This window comes from Anolis sagrei, chromosome 2 (assembly GCF_037176765.1).
Source record: "Anolis sagrei isolate rAnoSag1 chromosome 2, rAnoSag1.mat, whole genome shotgun sequence".
NCBI classification, from domain to species: domain Eukaryota; kingdom Metazoa; phylum Chordata; class Lepidosauria; order Squamata; family Dactyloidae; genus Anolis; species Anolis sagrei.
The window spans coordinates 43610299-43635357 of NC_090022.1; the positions used below are offsets into that span (position 1 = coordinate 43610299).

The 25059-nt window shown below is 38.7% G+C and overlaps 1 protein-coding gene across 3 annotated transcripts in view; it reads left to right on the plus strand.

Annotated features, from left to right (window-relative positions):
- CNTN6 (contactin 6) overlaps positions 1–25059 on the plus strand; it is a 304683-nt gene that overhangs the window by 118515 nt on the left and 161109 nt on the right. For 2 of the 3 annotated variants that reach the window (XM_060766326.2, XM_060766324.2), the window contains exon 3: positions 17264–17390. The exons of the other annotated variant lie outside the window; for it this stretch is intronic. In XM_060766326.2, the coding sequence (XP_060622309.2) occupies positions 17264–17390 (127 nt within the window). The remainder of the gene's footprint in view (positions 1–17263; positions 17391–25059) is intronic. 3 annotated transcript variants of the gene reach the window in all.

Consider the following 25059-nt stretch of genomic DNA (forward strand, 5'->3'; position numbering starts at 1 on the left):
TAAAACCTGCTTTAGGCACAGATTTTAGTAATGTCTGAAAACACCCAGAGTCATCAAAAGGCAAAGTCAGCTTGATGACAATAAATAAACTTTTTACACCATGAAACAGCCTGGAAACAGAACATGTTCATGTAACAGAGAATGCCCCACATGCCCATGAGCATAGCATAATTTTATTACATAAAATATGTAGTTACCTATGTAAAATGGCTTTTATTTCAGAAAAAAGAATCGTCCAAGTTCATCCTCAGCCTTTATTTTCCTCCTGATGCCCATCTGCAGGAGACTGTCAATGATAGGAATGTAATGCACAACAGAAAATAAACGAGAATTTGGCTGCTATCCACTATCAAAGACATTGCTGCTCCTCAGAAAAATTGTGAGTTTAGTAGGTGCTATACTTGCCATAAACATAATTAAGCGTTAGCTTGTCCTTTATTCACATTAGGATCTGGATGCTGTTATGCTTGTACACTGATGACTTTGCATCAGAATGTGAAGAGTAGGACTTTCCTCAGTCACCAGCTCAGGAAAAGACCACTGACAATAAACATCTTTTGAGGGACAATTGCACTATCCACCTCAGGCAAGAATTTTCCTTTATGAGGCTATGTCACCAAGATACACAGCATCTTCTCATAGGTCCTGGATCATCCATTGCCTTCCCTGAGTCCCAGGAGCCTCAGTGGCCATGAGCCAATACTGAAATCCCAATCTTGAGATGTAACATTGCATAGGAAGCTTGGGGCCTTCTTCCACAAGCTTACTCATGGGGAGAAACACATCTATCAGATGTTACCTTTTTTCAAAGTTTCAATGTGGTCCTTTAATTCTACGTAGGAGAACTGCAAGGCTAAAACATATTACAGTATTGAAATCACTTTGCTGGCCTCTGGTTTGCAAGAGAAAGGGGGAGGGGAATCCCATGAAAGAGAGTTAAATTTTCCCCAAAACAGTAGTATTAAACTCCCTTCCAAAACTGCCATACACTGTTTCACATAATCTTTTTAAAATTATTGATTCCAGCAGTAGACAACCTATTGGCCTACAGAGGCCTTGGATTACACAGTCCCTAAATTGAAGCCACCATAGTTATTGGTGAGGGATCGTGTAAGTTGTAGTAAATACCCTAAAAAGAAACCAGATCATGTGTGATAATGGAAGTTAAGCAGGTTAGTACTCTAGTTAGTGTTTGGATGGGAGTCTACCAATGAATACTGGGTACAATAGGCTATATTTCAGAGGAAGGAAATGCCAAAATCTCCTATGTACATTCATTTAATAAGGAAACACTATGAAATTAATGAGGTTGCAACAATGTTTATGAGCAACATACTATAAAATATCTGGTAGGTATCAGTTTCACACTGGGGGAATAATAAGCAGCTATTGGGGGTCCCAGGCAATGTTCCCTCCTGCCTTCCACCCCATAATGTTTTTTCCCTGCCCTCCATTCCACCCACTCCTATAATGTTTTCTCCAGCAAAAGGAGTCACTCCAAATAAATAAAAAGCACATAAATATTTTCAAAGGTGATCATTACCAGTTTTTTGAAGAAAGACACCAATCTCACGTGCTGAAAGGTAGAAGGTGCTGAAAATGGGTCTTTAACCCTTACTTTATGTCCCTGATATCCGTTGATTGTCAACAGTTCTTCAGGTTTTCAGGCAGGTTTTCCTTGGGACAACACTTTGGATCCTTTTAAATCTGAGCAGGAGATCCACAGCTTAGGTGAAATTCCTGAGCAACAACTGCATCTCAGTTTTTGTTTTAGATTGAATTTGACCCACACTTACACATTCAGATAGAAAATGGAATCATACCAAATATCCTGCTTCATATCTCAGCATGATCAGATGAAGATGTAAGGAACCTACATGCATAAGGTCAGACTTTTAACTGAATAGGCACAAATTGAAGGAAAGGGTTATGGGGTCCAATCTCCTCCCTTGGAGATTATTTGAATAGCACATTGGTAAATACTATTTTGACAAATCTACACAAGCATGGTTTGTGTTTAGCACTGCTGTTCCTTGCTTTGCCTCTATTGTATTCTCTAACAATCTATAGAAAACTAACTGCAGTGGAAATTGTTCTCTTCATTGCTAACAAAAGGAAAATGTGCTGTCTGTGCAGAAATGAAAGAAAAACATAATTAAATCCTCTGTCAATTTATGATTATGAAACAACACCAGCTTCCCCCAGATGCTGGTAACACTCTGTTAGCTTGCGTATCACATTTTTTTACAGGCATGTTATTTTGTTATTCTCAAACTCTGGTTAGAATTATAGCTTCTGCAATGCTCAAAGTGTTCATCTGCAGTCTGAATTTCACATTTTAGGCCTAGTTGGCAGAATTTTGCCTACTCTCCGAGTGTCAGTATTTTGCCACCAGAATTCACAAAGAAAAGGCTGCCTGGCTGCCTGCCTTCCTTCCTTTCAGCACCCCTGTCCAGGCATAGTTGCACCTGTTTACACCAAGTATGCTTCTTTCACAATTGCAGCTCCTAGTTGTTGTGATACCTTGCTGCCTGTAAAGGTAGTGCAGTATTTAGAATTTTTGGTTCTTAGGCCCAATTTACACTGCCATATAATGCAGTTTGAATCTGCATTGTATGTTCAGTGTAGACTCATATCATGCAATATAATGCATTGAAGGGATGCTTACTCATCAGAGCTGCTAACACCTTCCAAGTCTGGAGAAAGTTTCCCTGGCTCTGATATCCTCCTGAACTCAAAGTATGAAGACAATGAGCACATTTCAGATGTTTAAGAAGTAAACAGTAAAACTATAAACCATTGGAGTATAACTAGATAAAATTGTTGTTATTGCTACTACTGCTTTATTCTCCAGTAGAAAATTTCTACCAGCTCTTCCTTCCCATGTCGTCAGTTTTTATCATTTTATTAATACAGCACGTGGTTATTTCCTGCAATTCAACAACTGCACTCTGAGGAACATTTACCTGGCAGAAAAAGGAAGGGGTTCTCTGAAGTGTAATTTCATTGCATTAATCTTTGGCTAATTAGGCAACGATTTTTACCTTTGTTCCATTTGTTTCTAAATAAATATCACTGTCCCTTTAGGATCAACCAAATAGAATTCAGAGAAAAGCTGACTAAGGCAGTTGTACTAGACCCGTACATTATAATTTTGTTAGTCTTTTGATTTATTAATACAGCACAACTCCCTTAACCTCTAGGAATATGTTCTGAAACCCTCAGTGGATACTTGAAACCATAGATAATAACAGCAAAGCCTATATTTTGACTATACTTGGGCCATAACGATACTGGTGGGAGCACACTAGATGACTTAGAAATACTACAAATACTGCAAATACTACTGGAAGGGGTTTTTTTTTTTAGCATGGGTAAGTGAAATCAAGGACATTGAATCCATGGATATGGAGGTATCATATTAGGTTTGGCTTGACTCAGAGGTAGCCTTTCTATTAAGAAAAACAAGGCAAGCACCTCAAACAGCATCCAAATGCAACTGGCCATGTATCTCAAAAAGACCTCAATTTTACTATTGCACTGCCTATCTTCTCGGGGGGGGGGGGGGGGCTTTGAATGTGATTTTCCTGCTTGGAAGGGGGTTGGGCTGGATGGCCCACAAAGTCTCTTCCAACTCTGTGATTCTCCCTCCTCCTCCTCCTCCTCCTCCTTCTTCTCTGCTGTACCACACCCCAAGTTTCTCTGGTCTTTCTATATTGTTTTCATCCCACACTGCTGTCTCATCATTTCTTCTTTCCCTGTGCCACCTTGCTGAAGCTCACCTTACCGCTACCTCACCTTCTTATTCCATTCTTATTTCTTTCCCTTCATCCCTGTCTTATTACCTCCTGCCTCCCATTTATATAAGACAATGCAGGTTGTTTAGGCAACTAAGGGGGAGGTGATTTCATCATGGTGCAATGAGGCAAAGACAGGAATGGAAAGAGAGAAATGGGAGAAGTGAGGCATAGAAAAGAGAACAGGCAGTAGAGGAATGGAAAGCAAGAAAAAATAGCGGTGATTGAGAAGGGAGTTAGAAACATTCAGATGGCAAAACTTGACAGTACAATTGTAATTCTCTCCTAGACCCATGGAATAGCATGTGATACTTCCAGAGATAAAAGACCTGTTTCTGACTGGGTTCTTGGTGTGTGAGATCCTATGCCATAAAATGGCAGTTGCTGTTGCAGACTGATGAAATGGAAATTCCAAGTAAGAATGAGAAAACAAAAGAAAAAAAGATATGCCTCATGTTGCAACTTTTAAAGGCACACAGATTTTGAATTGAATTAAGGAACCAACCTTAGTTCAGACACTTGTCCAGTTAGGAAAGATAAATATATAAAGAAACCCCTGAAATGTCTCATTCCATGTAACTATAGGCTGCTAAGTGATGGTCAAAAAAAGGCCTTATATAGATTGAGGATTTACTACATTTTATTGTCTGTTCTGCAGGGTAACACACCACCATGTTCAAACACATTCAATGCTTTACCTTCTAGCTCATCCTAGCCAGTTTTACTATCTTAACATATTATATTGCTGTTTCTTTCTTTTTTACTGAATTAGGTGGAAGTGGGTGGATTTTTCTTCCTTGTAGGTATAAGTAATGTGTATATACAACAACATTTCCTTGACAATACACAACACATTTTTAAAAGGGATAACTCTGCCTGAACTGTTATACGTGTGTGAAATCAATCACGTTCAATGACTACTTACAATTTATTTTTGCTATTCCTTAAAGCTATTCAACAGGGTTCTACTTGTAAAGGCACTTTCTCAAGCTGAGTCTCATGAATTTTCTCTATTCCTAGAAAGACATGCACTTAGAATTTCTCTAAAGCATGTATTCATGGGTAGACTTTGATTTTTTTTTAAAAAAAATCTTTAATCTTTTGAGGAACTTTTTCAAATCCTCTTTCAAATTATAAAAGTCCTTACATATGATCACTATGGCTATGAAATTTTAAAAAATGTAAGTTTGCTAGTAAAAATCACCAGCAGAGATATAAATTTTATTTAGGACTGTTAAGATTGAAAATGTCCTTGTTTGCTCTTCACTGGGCAAGAGTATAAGAATCCAATTGAAATATTTCTCAGTTGGGAGGGCATTTTTGGACTTCCAAATGTTTTACAAAACAGTTGCTGCTGTCTCACACAAGAGCCCCAAATTGTTCTGAGGATGACATTTTTTTTCCAATGTAGGGCATCTTGACATGTTTCTGACATATCCATTGACAGGGTCTTAGAGCAAACTTCATCTGCTTGAAATACATCTTTGCCTGCTGTCCTGTCCATATGTTCCCTACATGGAGACATGATATGCATGAATATATGGAAGTATGCATATGGCCTTTGCCATGCCCTGCTGACTCTGAGACATCTGTGTAGCTAGAGATTTTCAGTATTGCTGCATGTCTCCAAATCTCAGTTGTCTACTCCTTTGTGTAGATGTAAGCCATTTTGAATCCTCATCTGTGAAAACGGTGGGAAAGAAATAATAATAATAATAATAATAATAATAATAATAATAATAATTCAACCATCAAAATAATGCTTTTTCTTATCTATTTTTAAGAAGATAACACAGCAGATCTATGGATCACAAACATGTTAAATGCTCACTATTGAAGGCTGCCAAATAAGGGAGTTTGAAAAGTACTGAAAATCTGTAATAGCAGGGCATAAGTAATATGCATAGAATGAGTTATCACAGAAGGTATGTTAACAAAAATAAGTAAATCAGAATAACTGAATGATAACTTTTGGCTGAACTATGCAGTCCTTAAATCACTGCATTTATTATTTAAACTACATGCTTTTCTTCCGAGTTTGGTATGAAAATAACATAATTTTATATGTTCTGGCTGCAGGTCTTTGTGAGCATTTTTCTCAAATAACAAAGGCAGAAGAACTATAGCAACTGGGTTACAATCAGGCTAAATACACAAAATAATGAATAATAACAGCATAATAAAATACACCTCAATTACTGAAGGGGAGAAAAATACTACATATACACCCAGACAGATCACACCCACTATTTGTGCAGCATGAAGAAACTTTGATCAATCCCTGAGAAACTAGTAAAATGTTTAGAGAAGAATAATATATCACATTATGGTTGCATTATGGTCCAGAAATCATTTTAGATGTCTTTCCCTGTCAGTAGAAGATGCTTTATCAAAATATTGAACAACTCTATAAAATGTAAATAATGCAACTGCTAAAATCTGCTTATCTCTAATATCTTTTTCTCCATGTAGATCTCATTCTGTAACATTCTCACTCGTACAATATGTGTAAAAGTACCAAGATACAGTGACATTAAACAGAGAGAGGAAGGGCGGGAAGTGTAAATAGCCAATTGTAACAAAAGTGTAGTGGTTTGAGTACTGGACTAAGGACTCTTCTATACTGACCAAAAATGTGGGCTAGATGCTGGATCAAGTCGGTATGCAGCTGGGGACCACTGCAAAATGGGGGGGGGGGGGATGGCATGGGACAGCCAAACATGGGCTGGCAGTCAGGATAATTAAGTATTGTTTCATCTATCCTGACCACTCCTAAATTGGTGGAAAGCCCATAGGACAGGTTTGGGGTTTCCCCCCGACTTAGGTTAATCCAGGTTAAGGCCACATTAAAGTGGTCATGCCATGGGTTAACTCAAACCAGTTATCCCTGTATTGCTATCACACACAAAAGCCACAGCCAAACACCATCAAAAGATCTCAAGACCAGGCACTGTAACTTTATTCTTATACCCCACCACCGTCTCCTCAAAGGGACTTGGGGTGGCTTGCATATGGAACAAAATGTCCACAAAACATAAAACAAAGCAATCCATAAAACAAACCACATTAAAATAGGTGCATCATAAAATACAAAAAATCAGATAAAACGCATTAAGCATAGCAGAATAAACCAAACTGCATTGGAACTCCAACAGATGAAGTTCAACAAAAACAATGACCAAGATTTTTAAAATGGGCAAGACCAAATTATAAAAGGATAGGACAGAGGATAGTGCAAATAGCATAACATAGGGCTGTGGAAGTGCAAAACAGAGTACTGTCTGGTGACTTAGGAACTGGGCATATACAACTAGGGAGTAATCATTCTCAAATACTTGCTGGAATATCCAGGTTTTCAAATCCCCATGGAAGGATGACAGTGTGAGGGTTTGCCAAATCTCCCTGAGGAGGGTGTTCCAAAGTCATGGGGCCACCACTGAGAAGGCCCTCTCCCTTGTCCCCACCAATCGTGCTTGTAACAGTGGTGGAAGTAAAAGAAGTGCCTCCCTGGCAGACATTAGAGGCAACGCTAGTTCACAGAGGAAGGTGCAATCACAAAGATAGGCAGGGCCCAAACCATTTAAGGCTTTGTAGGTTATAACCTGCACCTTAAATTGGGACCAGAAACTTTATCAGCAGCCAGTGGAGCTGCTTTAATGGAGGCATTGCATGTTCTCTATAATTAGCTCTAGTTAGAAGCCTGACTTTTGACCTTTGCACAAGTTGCAGTTTCTGGGCTGTCTTCAAAGGCAGTCCAACGTAGAGTGCATTGCAATAATCCAATCTGGATGTAGCCAAGGCATGGATCACCAAGGCCAAATCAGGCTTCTCAAGGTATGGTCGTAGCTGGTGCACAAGTTTTAACTGTGTGAAGGCCCTCCTGGCTACTGCTGACCCCTGAGCATCAACTGACAGTGCTGAATCCAGAAGGACACCCAGACTCATCAAGCACAGGTTGCCACCCTATACCCCGATTGGCCTCACAACTGACCAGGAGGACTTCTGTCTTGTCTGGATTAAGCTTCAACTTTTTAGCCCTCATCCAGTCCATCATAGCTGCTAGGCACTGGTCCAGGATTCAGGAGGCTTCCTTGGAGTTTGTTGGAAAGGAGTAATAGAGTGTTATCTGTGTACAGATGGCACCAAACTCCAAAACTCTAGATGACCATGTAGATGTTAAAATCATTGGAGATAGAATGGAACCAATGGCCAGAGGTCCAAGCAGGTGTCCCCCAGCTTCACCTACTGGGTGTGATCCTCCAGGAAAGAATGAAGCCATTATAAAGCAATGCCCCCAAGACCCATTCAGAAGAGCTGTCCCAGAAGGATACCAAGGTCAATGGTATTGAAAGCTGCTGAAATATCTAAGAGAACCAACAAGAATACACTCCACCAAAGTGACCAAAGCCACCTCTGTACTGTGAGCAGGCCTAAAACCAGGCTGTGATAGATCAAGATAATCAATTTCATCCAATAAACCCTGGAGCTGATAAGCTACCACATGCTCTAGAACTTTGCCCAGGAAAGGAAGATTAGAATTTGCAGGGAGTTATTCAGTACTAGGAATCTAGGAATGCCTTCTTCAAAAGTAGTCTCAGTATTGCTTTTTTTTTTTTTTTTTTGCTTGATGGTATTTGTCCCTGTTCCAATGAGGCATGTATAATCCGTGTAAACCAATTGACTATCCCCCCACTGGCAAGTTTGATAAGCCAGGAAGGACAAGGATCTATTACACATGTGGTCGCTCTCATGATTCCAAGGATCTTGTCCACATCATCAGGCTGAACAAGCTGAAACTAATAAATTAAAACCGGATAAACACATGCCTCAGTTACATCCTTTGGTACTACTCTAAAACTGGTCTCTCAGCCAGAGAGTATCTGAATGACTTTATCTGCAAAATGATACGGTAACTCGCCACATTGAGTTGCCAAATGGTCAGGAGTCCCCTCTCCCTCAAGAGGACGAAGGAGTTTCCTTGCCACCCAAAACAACTCCACTAGTCTATTAGTTGCAGACACAATATGGGCAGTTGAGAAAGCCTTCCCAGATGCCCTCACTGTTGTGAAGTAGGCCTTAAGCGAGGCTCTAGTCCGTTTTCAGTCAGATGCATTCTGAGTCTTCCACCAGTAGCACTCTAGCCTCCATCTAGTTAGCTTCATCACTGTGAGCTCCCCAGTAAACTAAGGGGCTGAATTGGCTCTACGGAATGAGAGGGGATGTTCAGGGAAATTCCTGGAAATGTGCTTTTAGAAACAGTTATGGCTTGTAAATCAACATAAATACTTTGAAGGAGGCTTGGAAACAAACAGTTTTTCAACATCCAAGGTAATATGATTCTTGCTTTGCATAATCAAGCAACAGCATTCTGTACTAACTGAAAAATCTAACCCATCTAAAAAAGGCAGTTCCTTGTACTAATCCTATTAACACATAAGTCTACTATAAATGGATCTCTGGAATTAAAGAACATATAAGCTGAACTGGTTCAGAAAGAATTGCAGCTCATGCACTGGAACTGGAAATAGGCAGTCCAAGGGCAGATCTGCACTGACCACTTTAGGTCAGTGTGTGATGCAATCAGCCTTGCAGATCTATTGATGATAAATAGACAGACAGACAGACAGACAGACAGATAGATAAATAGATAGATCTCCCAAGATGGGAATCCTTTTAGATATATAAAAAAATGTTTTCCATAACTGCAAACCAAAAAAATCTCTCAACTAAACCATACTGTCTTGGAACCGAATCCACTGAACATCTGATGTTATTTCTGAATCCATATAACTGAGCAGTAAAATTATGCATAATTTAGTAATCCCTATATAATCAGTAGGTCTTATTTCAAGTTAAAAGAGTCTACCTACTCTACAGGAACCAGAATCCATCTAATCTTAGAAACTGAGCACCGTCAGACCTGATTAGTGCTTGAATGGGAGGCCACTCATGTTTACTAGGTGCTGTAGACTATTTCAGAGGAAAGAGCTGGCAAATTCAGTTTTGATTATTCCTTGCCTTAAAAAATCCAGTGAAATTCATGAGGTCACCCTAAGTTGACAGGTGACTTGAAGGCACACTCATAAAGTATGCATAGGATTAAGCTACAGATTCCATATAATATAGCATAAATTTTGGAAAACATAAAAAGTATGCAAACCCTGTAAAATAGGTGCATTTTGCATTGGAAATAATTGCAGTAATTCAAAATATATGCACAGGGAACAAAATGTGATATTTGACTACATGAAGCCTTAAGGTCATAGCAATCTATGCTGGTATAATTGCCTGATTTGCTGGTTCAGTCCATCTCATTTTGTTTTTGCAAGACCCTTACTATGTTTTCTTGAACTTTCCTCAAGGATCTTTCTGCACAAGGAAGATAGAGGCTAGGTGGAGGTAACAACCATCCACATAATTCTGAAGCAGGGATACAAACAAGTGCTTTCCCTCACCTTCATTATGTAAATAAGCCCCACAAATCTTCAAGAAATGAGGTGTTATTATCAATCAGACACGAAATGTTTGCCGCTGTATGGGAAGAGGAAATTGCCTGCAGACTATCTGGGAAAGTCGGAAAGCAATTTCCCTATATAAGGTTTTAAAATGAAGGAAGGGCATGGAGTGCCTTATATTTTTATAGCCATGGCTATAAAGGCAGTAAGGTGATTGGGTGAATATTAAGGGCACACGAATGTTGTATATTTGAATAGTGTTCAAATTTGCACTAGATGGCTGACTCTACTTTCACTCATACGCAAGGGAACTCCTAAAGGAGCACATTCGGGATGGACTGGAAATTTTATTCAGTTTTTCCCCTCTTTTTTCTGTAAGATTTTTTTTTCAAAATTTGCAATTTCTTCATTAAGTTGACTGTCATACTACAGAAATGGGAGAGTATGACAGAAATGCCCCATTTCTTCACACATTCAAATTGCATAATTGTGTTAATATCACTACATTTGTCCAGAATGGGTTTCAAATATTACATTTTTCACACTCGCAAAATTCAGATATACCTGTTATACAGGATTAGGCTTGATAGTGTTTTCCCAACAATACTGTCATCTTCTTCATCTTCAGTAACTATATGGCAAGTAGGAATGGAAATAATAATCAATGTTACTCATTTCCTTACTGAAATATTGGCTTCATGACGCTTGGGAAAGCCAGTTGGGAAGAATGACATAGCAGCCAGAATTTTGCTCATTGTTTAGAATACTACTGTGTATTGGGTTAGGGTTAGGGCAGAAATACATGTGTGAGTTCTCTTTGCAAAACATTTCAGGGGGTGTGGGTGGATGATTAAAAAACTTCATCAAAATACTGTTTTCAAAAGACCACTTCTATGCAAAATGTGTGTGTGTGTTTTTTGGCTGGGGGGGGGGGTCAAAATAACCCATTTACACCTCCATAATAATCTGGAAATGGTGCTGGGTTTGTATGAGAAAACATGGGGCTTTTTTGTAAAAACAATTGCAACATTTATCCCTCACTCCTCCCCATGTATTTCTACATAAAATAATTTCTCAATATACTTCGGAATATGAGGATATTGGTTGTGGCATGTAAAGATATCTTAATTTTACCCAGCCTTGCATCATCTAGGGATTGATCTATTGAATCAATGATTCAAAGATAAATCAACTGGTTGGTTAATACATTTGAATCATTGTAAGTACTCAAATTGAGATTAACAAAAAATCAGGGCCATTCGAGTTCCTATAATCAAATTTATGATAGATTTTGTAACGTATTACAAAAAATGAGCTAACTGAATTTCTCAGTCAACAATACAGATCAAATTCAATTGGTATAACTCAGAAGATACAAACCCAGTAAAATTGTATCTGGTTTCCATTATATATATACATATCCAATTAATCCTCTCTTATGAGAACAAATGCTTTCAGTAGTTTTATTTCTGCAGTTGGAAAAAATAAGTATCTCCTCTCATCCGCTACAATAAGAAAGTATACTGATCACTTGATGTCTCGTGCAAAATACTGAAAACATACAGTACAACTCAGAATAGTTATGCTTGAACCAGTGTTAATCATTAGTAAAATCTCAGGTAAGAAAGAAAAAATTGCACCCAATTAGTACAATTAGTGCTGGTCTCCATTACATTGGAAACAAATAGTTGCCAATTGGCAGATAAGCACTAGTCTAATGGAGATTTGGATTAGAGAGCTCTAAATTCAGATCCTTGCCTAGTGTGTTGATTCTGAGGATACCTGTTCTCTCTTAAACCAAAAGACTTCAAACGACTGTTGTGATTATATATATATATATATATATATTAGGGCTGGGCAACCACGGAAAAAATTGTTTCTAAACTCGATTCGTTTTTTGGGGTTTTTTGCGTTTCGATATTTAAAAGAATTCCGAATTTTTTCTTTAAAAAAGTTCGATATTTACGAAATTTTGTAAATTACGAAACAATTACGAAACGATTTCGAAACGAATACGAATCGATTCGTTAATGGCGGACGCGACCGCGCAATACGCTACAAAACCTCCATATGGGACAGGGGGAACTTTTGAAGCTTCCCTCTCCCTCTGTTGTTGACTGTTGGTGTGATATTTATAATTTTTTTTCACTGATTAAACAAACAACAGCTATAAAACGTGCCCCAGACATGCGGAAATAATAACGAAACGATTTCGAAACGATTTCGAAACGAATACGAAACGTCGTCATTAGTGGATCAAAAACAAAAACTACAGGACCAAATATCACCAAATTTGGCCTTCTAATGCCTCATACCCCAAGGTATGACCAACAATCATCAAAATTCAAATACACACCAAAACAAACTTACAAATTCAAAACAACACGGAGCATGCGCACAGGCGTGGGGAGGGGGCACATGCGCAGGACAGCTCCTCCATCGTCTCTCTCTCTCTCTCACCTCGGGAGGCCTGGCTGACCCTCTCCTCCCCCCTCCACGTGTTCCTTCTCCTTCTCTCCACCTGGATGGCTGATGATGAGGAGGATGATGCAACCCTGAGGCGGAGGCTCCCTTTCCCAAGCCTATGTGGTACTCCATGCTGGGCGCCGCTGGGGCCGGCCTGGCGCTGAACCCGCGGGCCGAGGCCAGACGCGGATCTGTTGCACGACGAAAGCGCCGCAGTGCTGGGAGGGGAAGAAGCAGCACGGCGTGGGTCTCCCAGCGTGTGCTCATGGTCGGACCACACCCCTTTCATGCAAGCCATGCCCCCTCCCTTCGCCAGCCCGCCCCTTCCCGCCCTGACGCAATCCTTCGCTCCTCCCTCTCCTCCTCTGCCGCCACCATCTTCAGCAAGGGCAAGGCTTCTGGAATTGGTTTTGGGCCTCTCTCCCAGGCAGGCACGGGTCTCCCCCACACAATTCCTCACAGCCGGTAATAATAAATAGTAATAATGTAACAATATATTTAAAAAGAATTATAATCTTTAGAAGTGGCAGTGATGGGTCTCTTTTGCGGTTTTTTGGCGCCAAACTGTGGGGAGTAGCCGGCGCGGCCATCTTTGAGAATGGCAAAAAAACAAAAATTGCGCCTTCTGGTTGGAATGTGGCCAGGATGAGGGAAAGTTGCACAGGAATAGAAACATACATAGATAGAAATAATAACATTCTAAGGTAACAGTACAATATGTTATATATAATAATACTGTCAATAATAATACAAAATAATAGTAGAGTATATTTCATATTTAGTATTACTAATAATATAGTATAGTGGTGTCAGGAATATAAACATAAATAGAAATAATGACATTCTAAGATAATAATACTAATATATATAATAATACTGTCAATAATAATACAATATATTTCATATTACATGTAGTAATACTAATAATACTATAGTATAGTAGTATCAGGAATCTAAACAAAAATAGATAGAAATAATAACATTTTAAGGTAATGATACTAACATATTATATATAATAATACTGTCAATAATAATACAACATTGACCTTCCGTTTTTGAGTTGTAGTTCACCTACATCCAGAGACCACTACAGACTCAAACAATGATGGATCTGGACCAAACCTAGCACAAGCACTCAATACACCCAAATATGAAAACAGATAGAGTTTGGGGGAAATAGACCTTGACATTTGGGAGTTGTAGTCACTGGAAGTCACAGTTCACCTACAATCAAAGAGCATTCTGAACCCCACGAATGACAGAATTGAGGCAAACTTCCCACACAGAACACCCATGACCAACAGAAAATACTTAAGGCCATCCAATCCAACTCCCTTCATCAGGGCAAGAAAATGTAATCAAAGTCCTTCTCACAAAGAGGCATCCAGCGATAGATAGATAGTAGGCCTGGGTAACAACGGAAAAATTTGTTTCTAAAACCGATTCGTTTTTTGGGGTTTCTTGCGTTCCGATATTTAAAAGAATTCCGAAATTTTTCTTTTAAAAAGTTAGATATTTACGAAATTTCGTAAATGTTAAAAAATTACGAAACATTAACGAAACAAATACGAAACAATAACAAATCGATTCGTTAATGGCGGACGCGACCGCGCAATACGCTAAAAACCCTCCAAATGGGACAGGGGGAACTTCTGAAGCTTCCCTCTCCCTCTGTTGACTGTTGGTGTGATATTATAATTTTTTTTCACTAATTAAACAAAAAACAACTATAAAACTTACCCCAGACATGCCAAAATAATAACGAAATGACCTCAAACCGATAACGAAACAAATACATAACGAATCCGAAGCATTTATGAAATGAATTTAAAAATTCGTTTTGTTTTTAAGTTGCTCCAGAATGGTTCGTTATCGCTTCGTTATAAAAAAATAATAATGAATTTTTAACAAATTACGAATTAACGAAACGAAACTGCCCAGCCCTAATAGATAGATAGATAGATAGATAGAGAGAGAGAGAGAGAGAGAGAGATGATTCACACAAGAGATATAGTACCATAGATTTGAAAGGGGCCCTTAAAGAAGGACAGTGATATGCTGCATGTTCCAGGGTGGGCAAACCAGACACTCTCCCCATCAATGCTCACAAAGAAACAGCAAGAATTACTGTTTACCCACAAGCAGAAAGAAATTACATATATTAGAAACCAACACTTTCTCATTACTTTATTTGCCAGATCAACAGACTGGGCCACAGCAACGCGTGGCAGGGGACAGCTAGTAATTATTAATATTGTTTTAAATTCTATTGTCTAATTACATTTCAATGTTTTGTTCACAGAAACATACTTTTACTTGCATTTATTTTAATTTTTATAAATCACCTTGAGTCTCAGTACTAGGGAAATTTCTCCAAAATTTACTCAAGATTCCATCATATTTTCAGATAAATTTCACAGGTTAATCCAACAACAGCACACAATGAATATATTTGTCCTCCCACCCCTGAAATAACGAGACAACACAAATTAGCTGGATTTAACTATCATATCAGGATTTATCATAAATAAGGAGAAATCTATTCTTTTAGTAAAAAATATAGATGCTAAAAGTTGTAAGGCCACTTTATTATTGTTACCTAATGAAATTAACTGTTTTGAAATTAAGTAACCAGAACTTAGTGGGGCAAAGTCAAGATAGCACCTTTGTCAGCCAAATCTTTAGCTAGCAGGGGCAAAACGTGTAACCCATGTAAGCCTAATATGGGCAAACTGTTAAAGTAATGTATTTGTAACTGTCGCAACTCAGGATAGATTCATCTTGCTGAAATCACCACCACACACCAAGGCTGTAGGTTTTATAGTTTATTGAAGAAAAAGCAGTCTAGGGACTATATTAACTATTTAACTGATTTCCCTAATAACCTATTTAAAGACACACCATCCCAATTTGTCCTAAAGTATAGGGTAGGAGAAAAACCCTCCTAGAACATAGGAAGGAAAAAATTCCTACTCGACCCCCTAATGGCAACCATCTTATATAGTTTTAGAGGGCGAGCAAGGTGAGTTGAACATCAGCTCAAGACTGAAGATGGGACTGGCCAGGCAAAGGCCTAGCTCCGACCCCAGAATGTAGTTCTGGTCAGAACTATTTCTCATTGTTCAGAGAAAGGGGACAAACCCCTCTCCCTCCTGAGCGTGCAGGTGAGGGAAAGTTTATTGTCCTCCCATCCCTGAAATAATGAGACAACACAAATTAGCTGGATTTAACTATGGGCAACTTTATTATTGCTACCTGTTGAAATTAACTGTTTTGAAATTAAGTAACCAGAACTTAGTGGGGTGAAGTCAAGATAGCACCTTTATCCAGCCAAATCTTTAGCTATCAGGGGAAAAACTTGTAACCCATGTAAGCCTAATATTGGCAACCTGTTAAAGTAATGTATTTGTAACCTCAACCAAATAACCAAGCCCCGATTCCTCCCACCTCCTCATTCCATTTTCTCCGCCTCACCTAACCAAAGATAACTTTAGGTGAGTGTTTTCTCTAATGGCCTGTAGGCCCTGAAGGGGGGTGTCTAGGGACTATATTTACTATTTAACTGATTTCTGCCACCAATTGGGGGCAAATGTCTATTTTGCCCCATTACCCCACCAAGTCATTCAATGCAGCTCTAATGCCAACTTGCAAGTTGGCCAAGAAATGATCGTTGCCCTCGTCTGAGAGATGGATACCATCCGCCCAATAAAACAACAACTTGTCATGGGTAATATCACCTTGATGTATAAAGGACCCATTTCCTCGAGCCAGTGACACTTGAATGGCCCTGTTAACCCGCTTCATGGCCCTCTCCATTTTGTTGATTTCTTCGCCGCCAAGCCATTGTAAGCGTGGGATCATTGCGAACCATGCAATATGTGTGTGAGGCCACACTTTCCAAATTGTTTTAAAATTGTTGTGGGCTTGTACATATAAGGCCTTACCCTGGGAAAGTTTAATATATATGGAAGGGGGGGGGGGGTTCTCCTATGTGTGCTGCTGTTGGATTTAGCTATGAAATGCAATGCAATGTAGATACATTTCTTTGTGTTCAACTTTTTTTGTATATACTCAATTACTCATGCATAAATCATCCTCATAAATATGTTGAGACCAGGCTTTGGGGGGTCAAAATTATGGATTCTGATATTGTCCAAAGATAAATCAAATGCCATTCCATGGGGAGAGGAAAACACAAATACTGAGTCTAGGCAAACTGCCCCAACTGCCCTCATTTCCTACCTAAGTATTTTAAAAGACCAGAATTGGTATCACATCATAGAGAGTAGTGAGAGTTGGTGCTTCTTGGTTATCCTGGGATGAATTAAGCTCTTGTCTTTCACCATGCAGATAAGGTACTTGACCCAGGTTTTGGGGTTAATTTTTGGACTAACATTTCTAGATCCATACATAGATGGGTTTTCTGCAACAATTGCTGAATTTGTAGAATGTGACTGATGCAGCAGTGATGCTAAAGGAACATCATAGGGATTAAACGCGATTTTATGTAGAATAGCAATTTTGCATCATTGTTGTATTCTACAGATGAAGAATCTCCCCATGGACCAGTTTTTATCCAAGAACCATTTGATGTTACTTATTCAGTGAATTCTGAAGATCCAGAAGTAATTTTGAACTGTACAGCAAGAGGAAAACCCTCACCATTTTACAGGTAATGTTTTCTGAATCAGTTTCATTACTTTGAATAATATTAAAAGTAGATTTTCTTTTTTTAAAAATCTCACCAGGTTATTTTTTTTCAACTGAAGACATCAAAATGAAAGAAATGAAAGCTCATGTCATGACAGAAACAAATACACTGTTTTGCTTTAATAGAATGGGTATTTCAGATTTGACTAGGGTTATATCTATGCCATGCAATTTAGTTCATTGTAAATGGGCCCCAGACAAGCATACACTCCGTGGACAGTTGAATCTTGGTTTCTATGCAAGGAGACCATCAAAGATGATCCCTCTCCCACAGCAGCCATGGCTATGTGTCCTTAGGTGCTAAATATTTTGCTTTGCTCACTATTCTAATCCTGCATCTTGGATCAGTATTTGGTTAGAATTTGGGTGGTAGACCAAAGGCCAGGCCAAATGATCTCAAGGGCTGTATACTAGCCTCAGACTGGATGTTTTCCACACCTGGTTTAGGGTTTTACCACCAGTCAAGCTTTTGCCTTGTTCTTTTTTGCTTTCTGTATTCTTAAAAAGTTACTTCATGTGGAGTAAAATATTACAGCATCTGTGGTATGAACTCTGGTATCTTGTAAAATAGATTCAAAGACTCTGAAACCTTAGACACTAGTTATTGCTGCTTTCGTAATGTAATATGAACAGGATATCATACTCACAGGTCTCCAAGCAAATCTTGTTGCAATCACTGTATCGTGGTACTCTGTAACCATTTTCTAAGAGTCATCCCATGACCCTTCCACATAGCCCCATATCCCAGAATATCAAGACAAAAAATCCCACATTATCTGAGTGTGGCCTCTGCCCCCAGGTGTATTAAATCTACATTGAACAAGATTATATGGCAGCGTGGACTCAAATAACCCAGTTTAAAGCAGATATTGTGGGATTTTCTGCCTTTATATTCTGGGATATAGGGCTGTGTGGAAGGGTCCCCACATAGCCGTATAATCCAAAATATCAAGGCAGACAATCCACAATATCGGCTTTGAACTGGATTATCTGAGTCCACGCTGCCATATAATATAGTTCAAGGTAGATTTAATACACCTGGGGAAAGGGGCCCTAGGCCCTTCTACACTATCCTTATAAGTCAGTATCTGATCCCAGGTTATCTACTTTGAACTGATATGAGTCTCCACTGCCATATAATCTGGGATAAACAGATAATCTGGTATCAGATCCTGAGATATATGGTGGTGTAGAAGGGGCCTAAGGCAGCAGAATGGGGCCATGGATTCCACAGAGAATTGCAACAACATATGTGGGAAATGGGAGAGATGTCTGTAGAATTAACTGAGCATCACGGCACCATATTAAGAGAGAACTTAAACTTTTATTTTATTGCTCCCACAATGAGCCTCTTTACCTAATTCCACCTAGCTGCCCTTGTGCATATGCAACCAACTCAATGTTTTAATCTTCTTTTGCTTTTGATGATATTACCCGAAGCATGATTTCATTCTATTTTGCAGAATTCCAGATGTGGAAACTCCCAACTATTTTCCACCTTTGGGGAAATTGCTTTCTTTGTCAGTTCAAATCAGGATTGAGCTAAAGGGAGATGGCCCTAAGCAAAAAAGAACAGGCTTGCTCAAGTGTGCTGGATAAATGATGATTGATTTTTCATTGCCAACCAGCTGCTCAGTTCAACAAGCTGAGTACCTCTCATCAGAGCAATTTAAACTAGTTCAGCTTCATCCTATGAAACACTGCACTGAAAGAGAGTCTGCTCTGAAGATCTTAGGATCTGAATATTGCCATTATAACTCAACCTGTCTTCCCACATTAGTTCTAGGACCAAGTCCTAAGTTTGAGACTTATTGTAATTGCTTTATTAGTGTTCACTGCATTAGTGTGCAATTCAAGCAACTTCCACAGTTGAATTCATACTTATTCATTCCAACTGCATTGAATAGAAGCAGTTCTGTTTAAAATGCAAGATGCAAACAGTTCTCTTTCTAGTCCACAGTGCTTTGTTGTCAAGGCTGTGCTGTTTACATTATTTTGTTAATTGATTCAATTAGAAGAAATTAATATTTCATTTTATAATACTATGGAAGCATCATTTCATATTCCATTAAAACAAGAGAATTCACCCCAGGTTTTAATATGAATCTTAAAGGGATTACTCACTGTGCTCAAACTATTTTGAAGACAGTGTGCAGAGTGGATTCACCACCACTTTTGCTTCCTTATCTGCAGACATCACGTATTTTCTTCATTGTATCAAGACAGAGAGGCCATACATTTGGCCACTGTTTCTCAAACTTTGCTTCTCCAGATGTTTTGAACTTCAGCTCCCACAATTCCCACCAGCTGGTAAAATATCTGGGATTTCTAGGAGCTGAAGTCCAAAATATTTGGAAGAGCAGAGTTTGAGAAACACTGCTAGTCTATGGTTTAAGTGGGATGTCCACAAATTTAAGCAAACACATAATCCAAGCTGTATGTTTAATAGAAATGCATTTCATGTTTAGACTTCAGTCCCTTCTCCAAGATATCTCATTATGTACATATACATGCAGTTACCAAGTTATGAATAAGACAGGCTCTATAGGTTTATTCTTAAGTTGAGTTTGTGTGTAAGTTGGAACAGGTATATTTTTAAGTCTTAACTCTAGCCATATATATTAGCTTCGGATAGCATAAGGAAGGGTTAACATCCCTTTGGTGTTTGCTTTGCTATCTGTGTCCCAGTTCAGGCAATTTCACCTCACTTTTCATCCCTGTGATAATTGAATTTTGAAAAAAAAATGACTTGTTGTTGAATCAAGGAGTGCTGATACAGCTTCAGTGGAGACACTTTTTGCCTACAATAACTCTTCAAGGAGTGAATTTTGCTTCCTAGGAATAGATTTCTCTCCCTGTTTTCTCACCCCCATTTTTAACTATGAGTCATTTGTAAATCAGATGTGTATAACTCAGAAACTGCTCATATACAAATACAGGTATTCCGAAACCCCAAAAATTCAAAACACTTTTGATCCCAAGGATTCTGGATAAAAGGTACTTTATTATTATGAAACCGTTTGCATCCATGGTGTCTATAGTCCAATTTATTATATTTAAAATTTAAACACACATATAGGCATTGACTGTACTATGCCTATATGCTTTCTAAACTTTAGGTTCAATCATTTTTTGCTTTCATTTTTACAGTTTAAAAAGCTATTGCATTTTTACACAGATAAAGTAATATTAAAGGGTCTAAATCTAAATTCATTAAAACAACACTGAATTTCAATTCTTGCATTTGAAATTATATGAAATCATCAAGTTATTGTTTTTCATCTTAAGTAATTCACTAGGGTATGTGCAATATGATTAAATCCTCACCTGACAATCACATGCATCCATTAATAATTTTGCTTCATTGATTTAAATGTATTAATTAAGAATGGACCCTAACTAGGAGATGATTCCCTGATCTATATGCACAGTTTAATAATAATCATACTGTGTGATTAGAATGATTATGGGGACACTGTAAAAAATTCATTTGCTGAGAATAAGCCAACAACTTTGCATCTGTGTTGAGAAACAATTATAGAGCTTAATTGGGAGACATGTAATGATGACAGCAGTTATTTCATTGATTGATTCTGAAATTTAAGGGAGCTGGCAAATTAAACACTACCATATATCCAAAGCTAGAAATCTGGGCAGGGGTTTGGGTATCGGGGGAATACTGTACATACATTTAAATTGAGGGGTGGGTGACGGGGAGGTGAATTAACTGAAATATAGAGCAATAACATAGAAAATGGGATGCTGAAAAAGACTCAACAGCTCCAGTGGGCCTGGCAAAATTGTGAAATTGGACACAGGACTTGAGAATCAGAGTCAGAATTACCAGCAACTGATGTGCTATGTGTGCTTTAAGACTCTTGATGTCATCTCATTCATGAAGGCAATTTTTTTTAAAGAGGTTCAGGGTAAATAATTTAAAATTTGCTCATACACTTTGTTTCTAGAATGCAATGAGTCTGGTATATGATTAGTTTTCACTCATCTTTGAAAATATATATCACCCTCAAAATATGTTTTCTAATATATATCATTAGACCCTTCTCCATGAGAGTCATAAATACCCTACATACATAGCATTAGATTTGATAAAGAGAACTCATGGTAGCAATTTTTCAGACAGATTTTAGGGATGGAAACCACAGCAGTGATAGTTTATAGAACTTCATTTATTACTCTTATTGCTGTGTCTCTTAGCAAACCTTGAAACCAATTATGATATAGTCCAAGGTGAGTAATTTATTCCCTGTAGATATTGTAAGAGTTAGGACCTACACATATTATAGTATGCTTGCGCCTTTATTGTTGATCGGAGCCCCATAATGCTTGCTGACTTTTGGCGGGGCTCCATTGATTAACTGGGGCACAAGCATCATATAACGCTGTGACCATTACACAGGAGGCTTCCCGTGTTCCATAAGGAACAATGAGGCCAGTGCATGGAGAAGTCACACAGCAATACTTCCTCATGTGTGATGGGAAAGCATCACTGTGGGTGAGGCAGAGTGCAGGGCACCAGGATTGCCCTGCTGCCCAGCCGATTCGCCACAGTGGCTGGCAATTCGCTCCATGTGACCTCTTCAATGTGATGAGGTTGTAGGTCTCTCATCTATCCTAACAAGAATGGGTAATGGTGAAGGTTGATGAGCGCCAGAATTAAACAACCTCTGGAGGTTAATGTATTATCCATCCTGATGCAATCTAAGCTTTAAACATTTTCAGGTAAGAAATTTTGATTCTTCTTAGATTGCCAGTGTCAGAAATCTGCCATGGTTATGGGATCATGGGACTTGTAGTTTTGCAATATATTTAGTTCGCTCTTCCAAAGAGTGCCGGTGCATTATCAAATTACAGCTTTCAAGATCACATAGCATTGAGCTATGTCAGTTAGTGGTTCCAAACTGAATGAATTCTACAGTGTAGAACAAGTAGTTTCCATATTTCACCAATTCAACTTGTACATCAATTCACTTCCTATACTGCCACATAAAAGGATATGTACTGAACAGAACACAACTCTCAAGGAAATGGCATAATGAACTGACTTGCTTTTCCAGTTACACAATTAGTTCATAGTTCCATTTTCACCTGGGGCTTTCTTTGGCACAATACCAAGGGGAGACACTCTTAAATTGAGAACAGGAAGAGAAAGAAATAACCACCTCCCGCCGATAAGGCCTATTATTAGGGCCCATTCTGTCCTTAAAGCAGAGTTGATCCTGCATCCCAGACTTGCTTGGTGGTCCAAAAGGGGTTCAGTTTGCCACCTTGTCTGTGACAGACAATCCCTATTGCCCAGCCACACTGAACACAGTTTGGTGCCGCTGGGCAAGGACCTAGCAACCCTCACTCCTCCTGCATCATGGCTGGTTACAGCTGTGACTCAGATGACTACCATACTTTTGAGGATCCAGTAGCCTTGTGTCAGGTCCTGTGACTCACAAAGGAGTCTGAGATGGGAATAAATAATTCCTCCCCTCTCCCTCCTCCTTGCCTTTTTTTTGTGAGATATGAGACCTGCCACAAGGCAGCTGAACTCCCAAGAGTATGGTAGCTGTTCGTGTCACGGCTGTAGCCAATCACAACATGAGAGATGGGGGGAGGACAGCCATTTTAATATCTTTGAGCCTCCTGATCCAAGAGAGTGCCGGATAGCTGTCAAGACAATTTATTTCTGTCTGTAAACTGGACCAGATGTCTTAATTGTCCCTAACTCAGGGACAATCTAAATCTTGCTTCAGAATTCAGGTTTTCCCTAAGTTAGTTTAACTCCTGGATTAACCTAGATCAGATCAGCATTGTGTTTACCTGCCATACGACTGATCAAACCATACACTGACCTAAGCAACCTTAGTGATCAGTGTAGATGTGCCCCGATACTTCTTCCTGAAACTTATCCCTTAATGTCTATTCCAACCTAACAGCAGACTTTAACAGTTTAAACTTATAGGGATGACAGATTCTCTGAAAAGAAATCCCCCTCCAAAAATTGAAGCCCACCCCTCAAAAAAAAGCTAATTCTTTATCAAGCCTGGAATTTAACTAATTTAATGAGGTTGGCAAATTTTGAATGCGGGGTGTTTCTGCCACCTTCTTCCCTGATTTCTGATCCTTACCACTTCCTGAGTCCACTGCATTTTGAACATTTTTGTCTGACACCAAAACTCTCAACAAAGCAGCTTCTCCTGTTGCTTTTGGGCCTTCTGATTCATTGTGGCTGATTCATTGTGGCTGTGTTACTGTATTCATTTGAACTTTTTGCTCTATATGCTAACTGTGCGATCACTCACACATGATTGGTTTTGCAGCGGTCATAATTTTCACCCAGAGCTGCAAATGCATTTAGTCTCACCAGAGGGAGGGATAAACTTCCACCATCATTCAAAATCTTTTATCATAAAGCAACCAGACTGGACCAGCAAAATCTACATGTTCTATATACAAAATCAAAAAATATGTTGCTAGCCATTTCTGCTATCTGGCCACCATCCTAGCATAGATAAATAAATTGGGCAACCAATTTTGCCAAGTCCTATCTACTTTGGTTTATTTTTAATTTTCTCTTCATCCTTGTCATCAATATCTCCCTTATCTTTTTTTTCTAATTAACAATACTTTAAGGAGAATATATCCATATATTCACCCTGCAATATCAATCATGGAGGGAAAAAGATCCCCTAGAGGAAGTGATTGATTGCCTGAAAAGATGACCAAATAAGGAGTAATAATAACAATAATAATAATCTGTTTATTTATACCCCGCTTTTGCTCTCTGCAAAAGAGACTCAAAACAACTAACAGTAAAACCAAATAAAATACAATTTAAAACCTAAAGATTTGCAAACATTAAAATAGAATTAAATATTAATGGTATTAAAAAGTAAACAATTTAAACCCTAAAAACTGATTAAAAACATATTCAAAGCTTAAACCACAGCACCCTTGACTTGATCTTTAGAAAAACCTTCTTTAAAAGCCTGCCTGAATAAAAAGCCTGTCACCAGAAGGAGAGTAGGGAGTGGAGAGTTCCAGAGTTGAGCAGCAGCCACTAAGAAGGTCCACTCTGTAATTCCCACCAACCAAGCTTCGAGTGAAGGTGTGAAAGAGAGAAGGAACATCATTGTAACTCCCCAAAAGCAAAGCAAATGCACTATTAACCCTACTAAATGAAGGAATTATAGCTTCCCAATCAGGCCAAGTCAGGTGAATTGAAGGACGCGGTGCTATGGGAAGTGAAAAATTAGACCAAGGTGCCCACTGCAGGTGAGACTGTGTAACCAGCTATGACTTATTGCTTTCAGACATAACCTTATTTTAAAAGGCATTTGGATATGAATTGTTCAGGTTTTATGTCATTCTTCTATCAATACTATGTTTCCCCTCCTAAAAAAAAAAATAAGAGTGTGTTACATTACAGAATTGAAATGATCAGCACAAGTAACATGGGAAGTTTCTTGTTTTCATCATCACAATGAGCAACATCAACAGGATACTTTTGAAGCACAAAAACAAATAATGACATTTATTACTTAAAAGCACAAGTCAGCATGCAAATTAAATTGGTATGCTGCTAATCTTTTTCTCTGCAACCTTTACCAGGCACTCCTGAGATG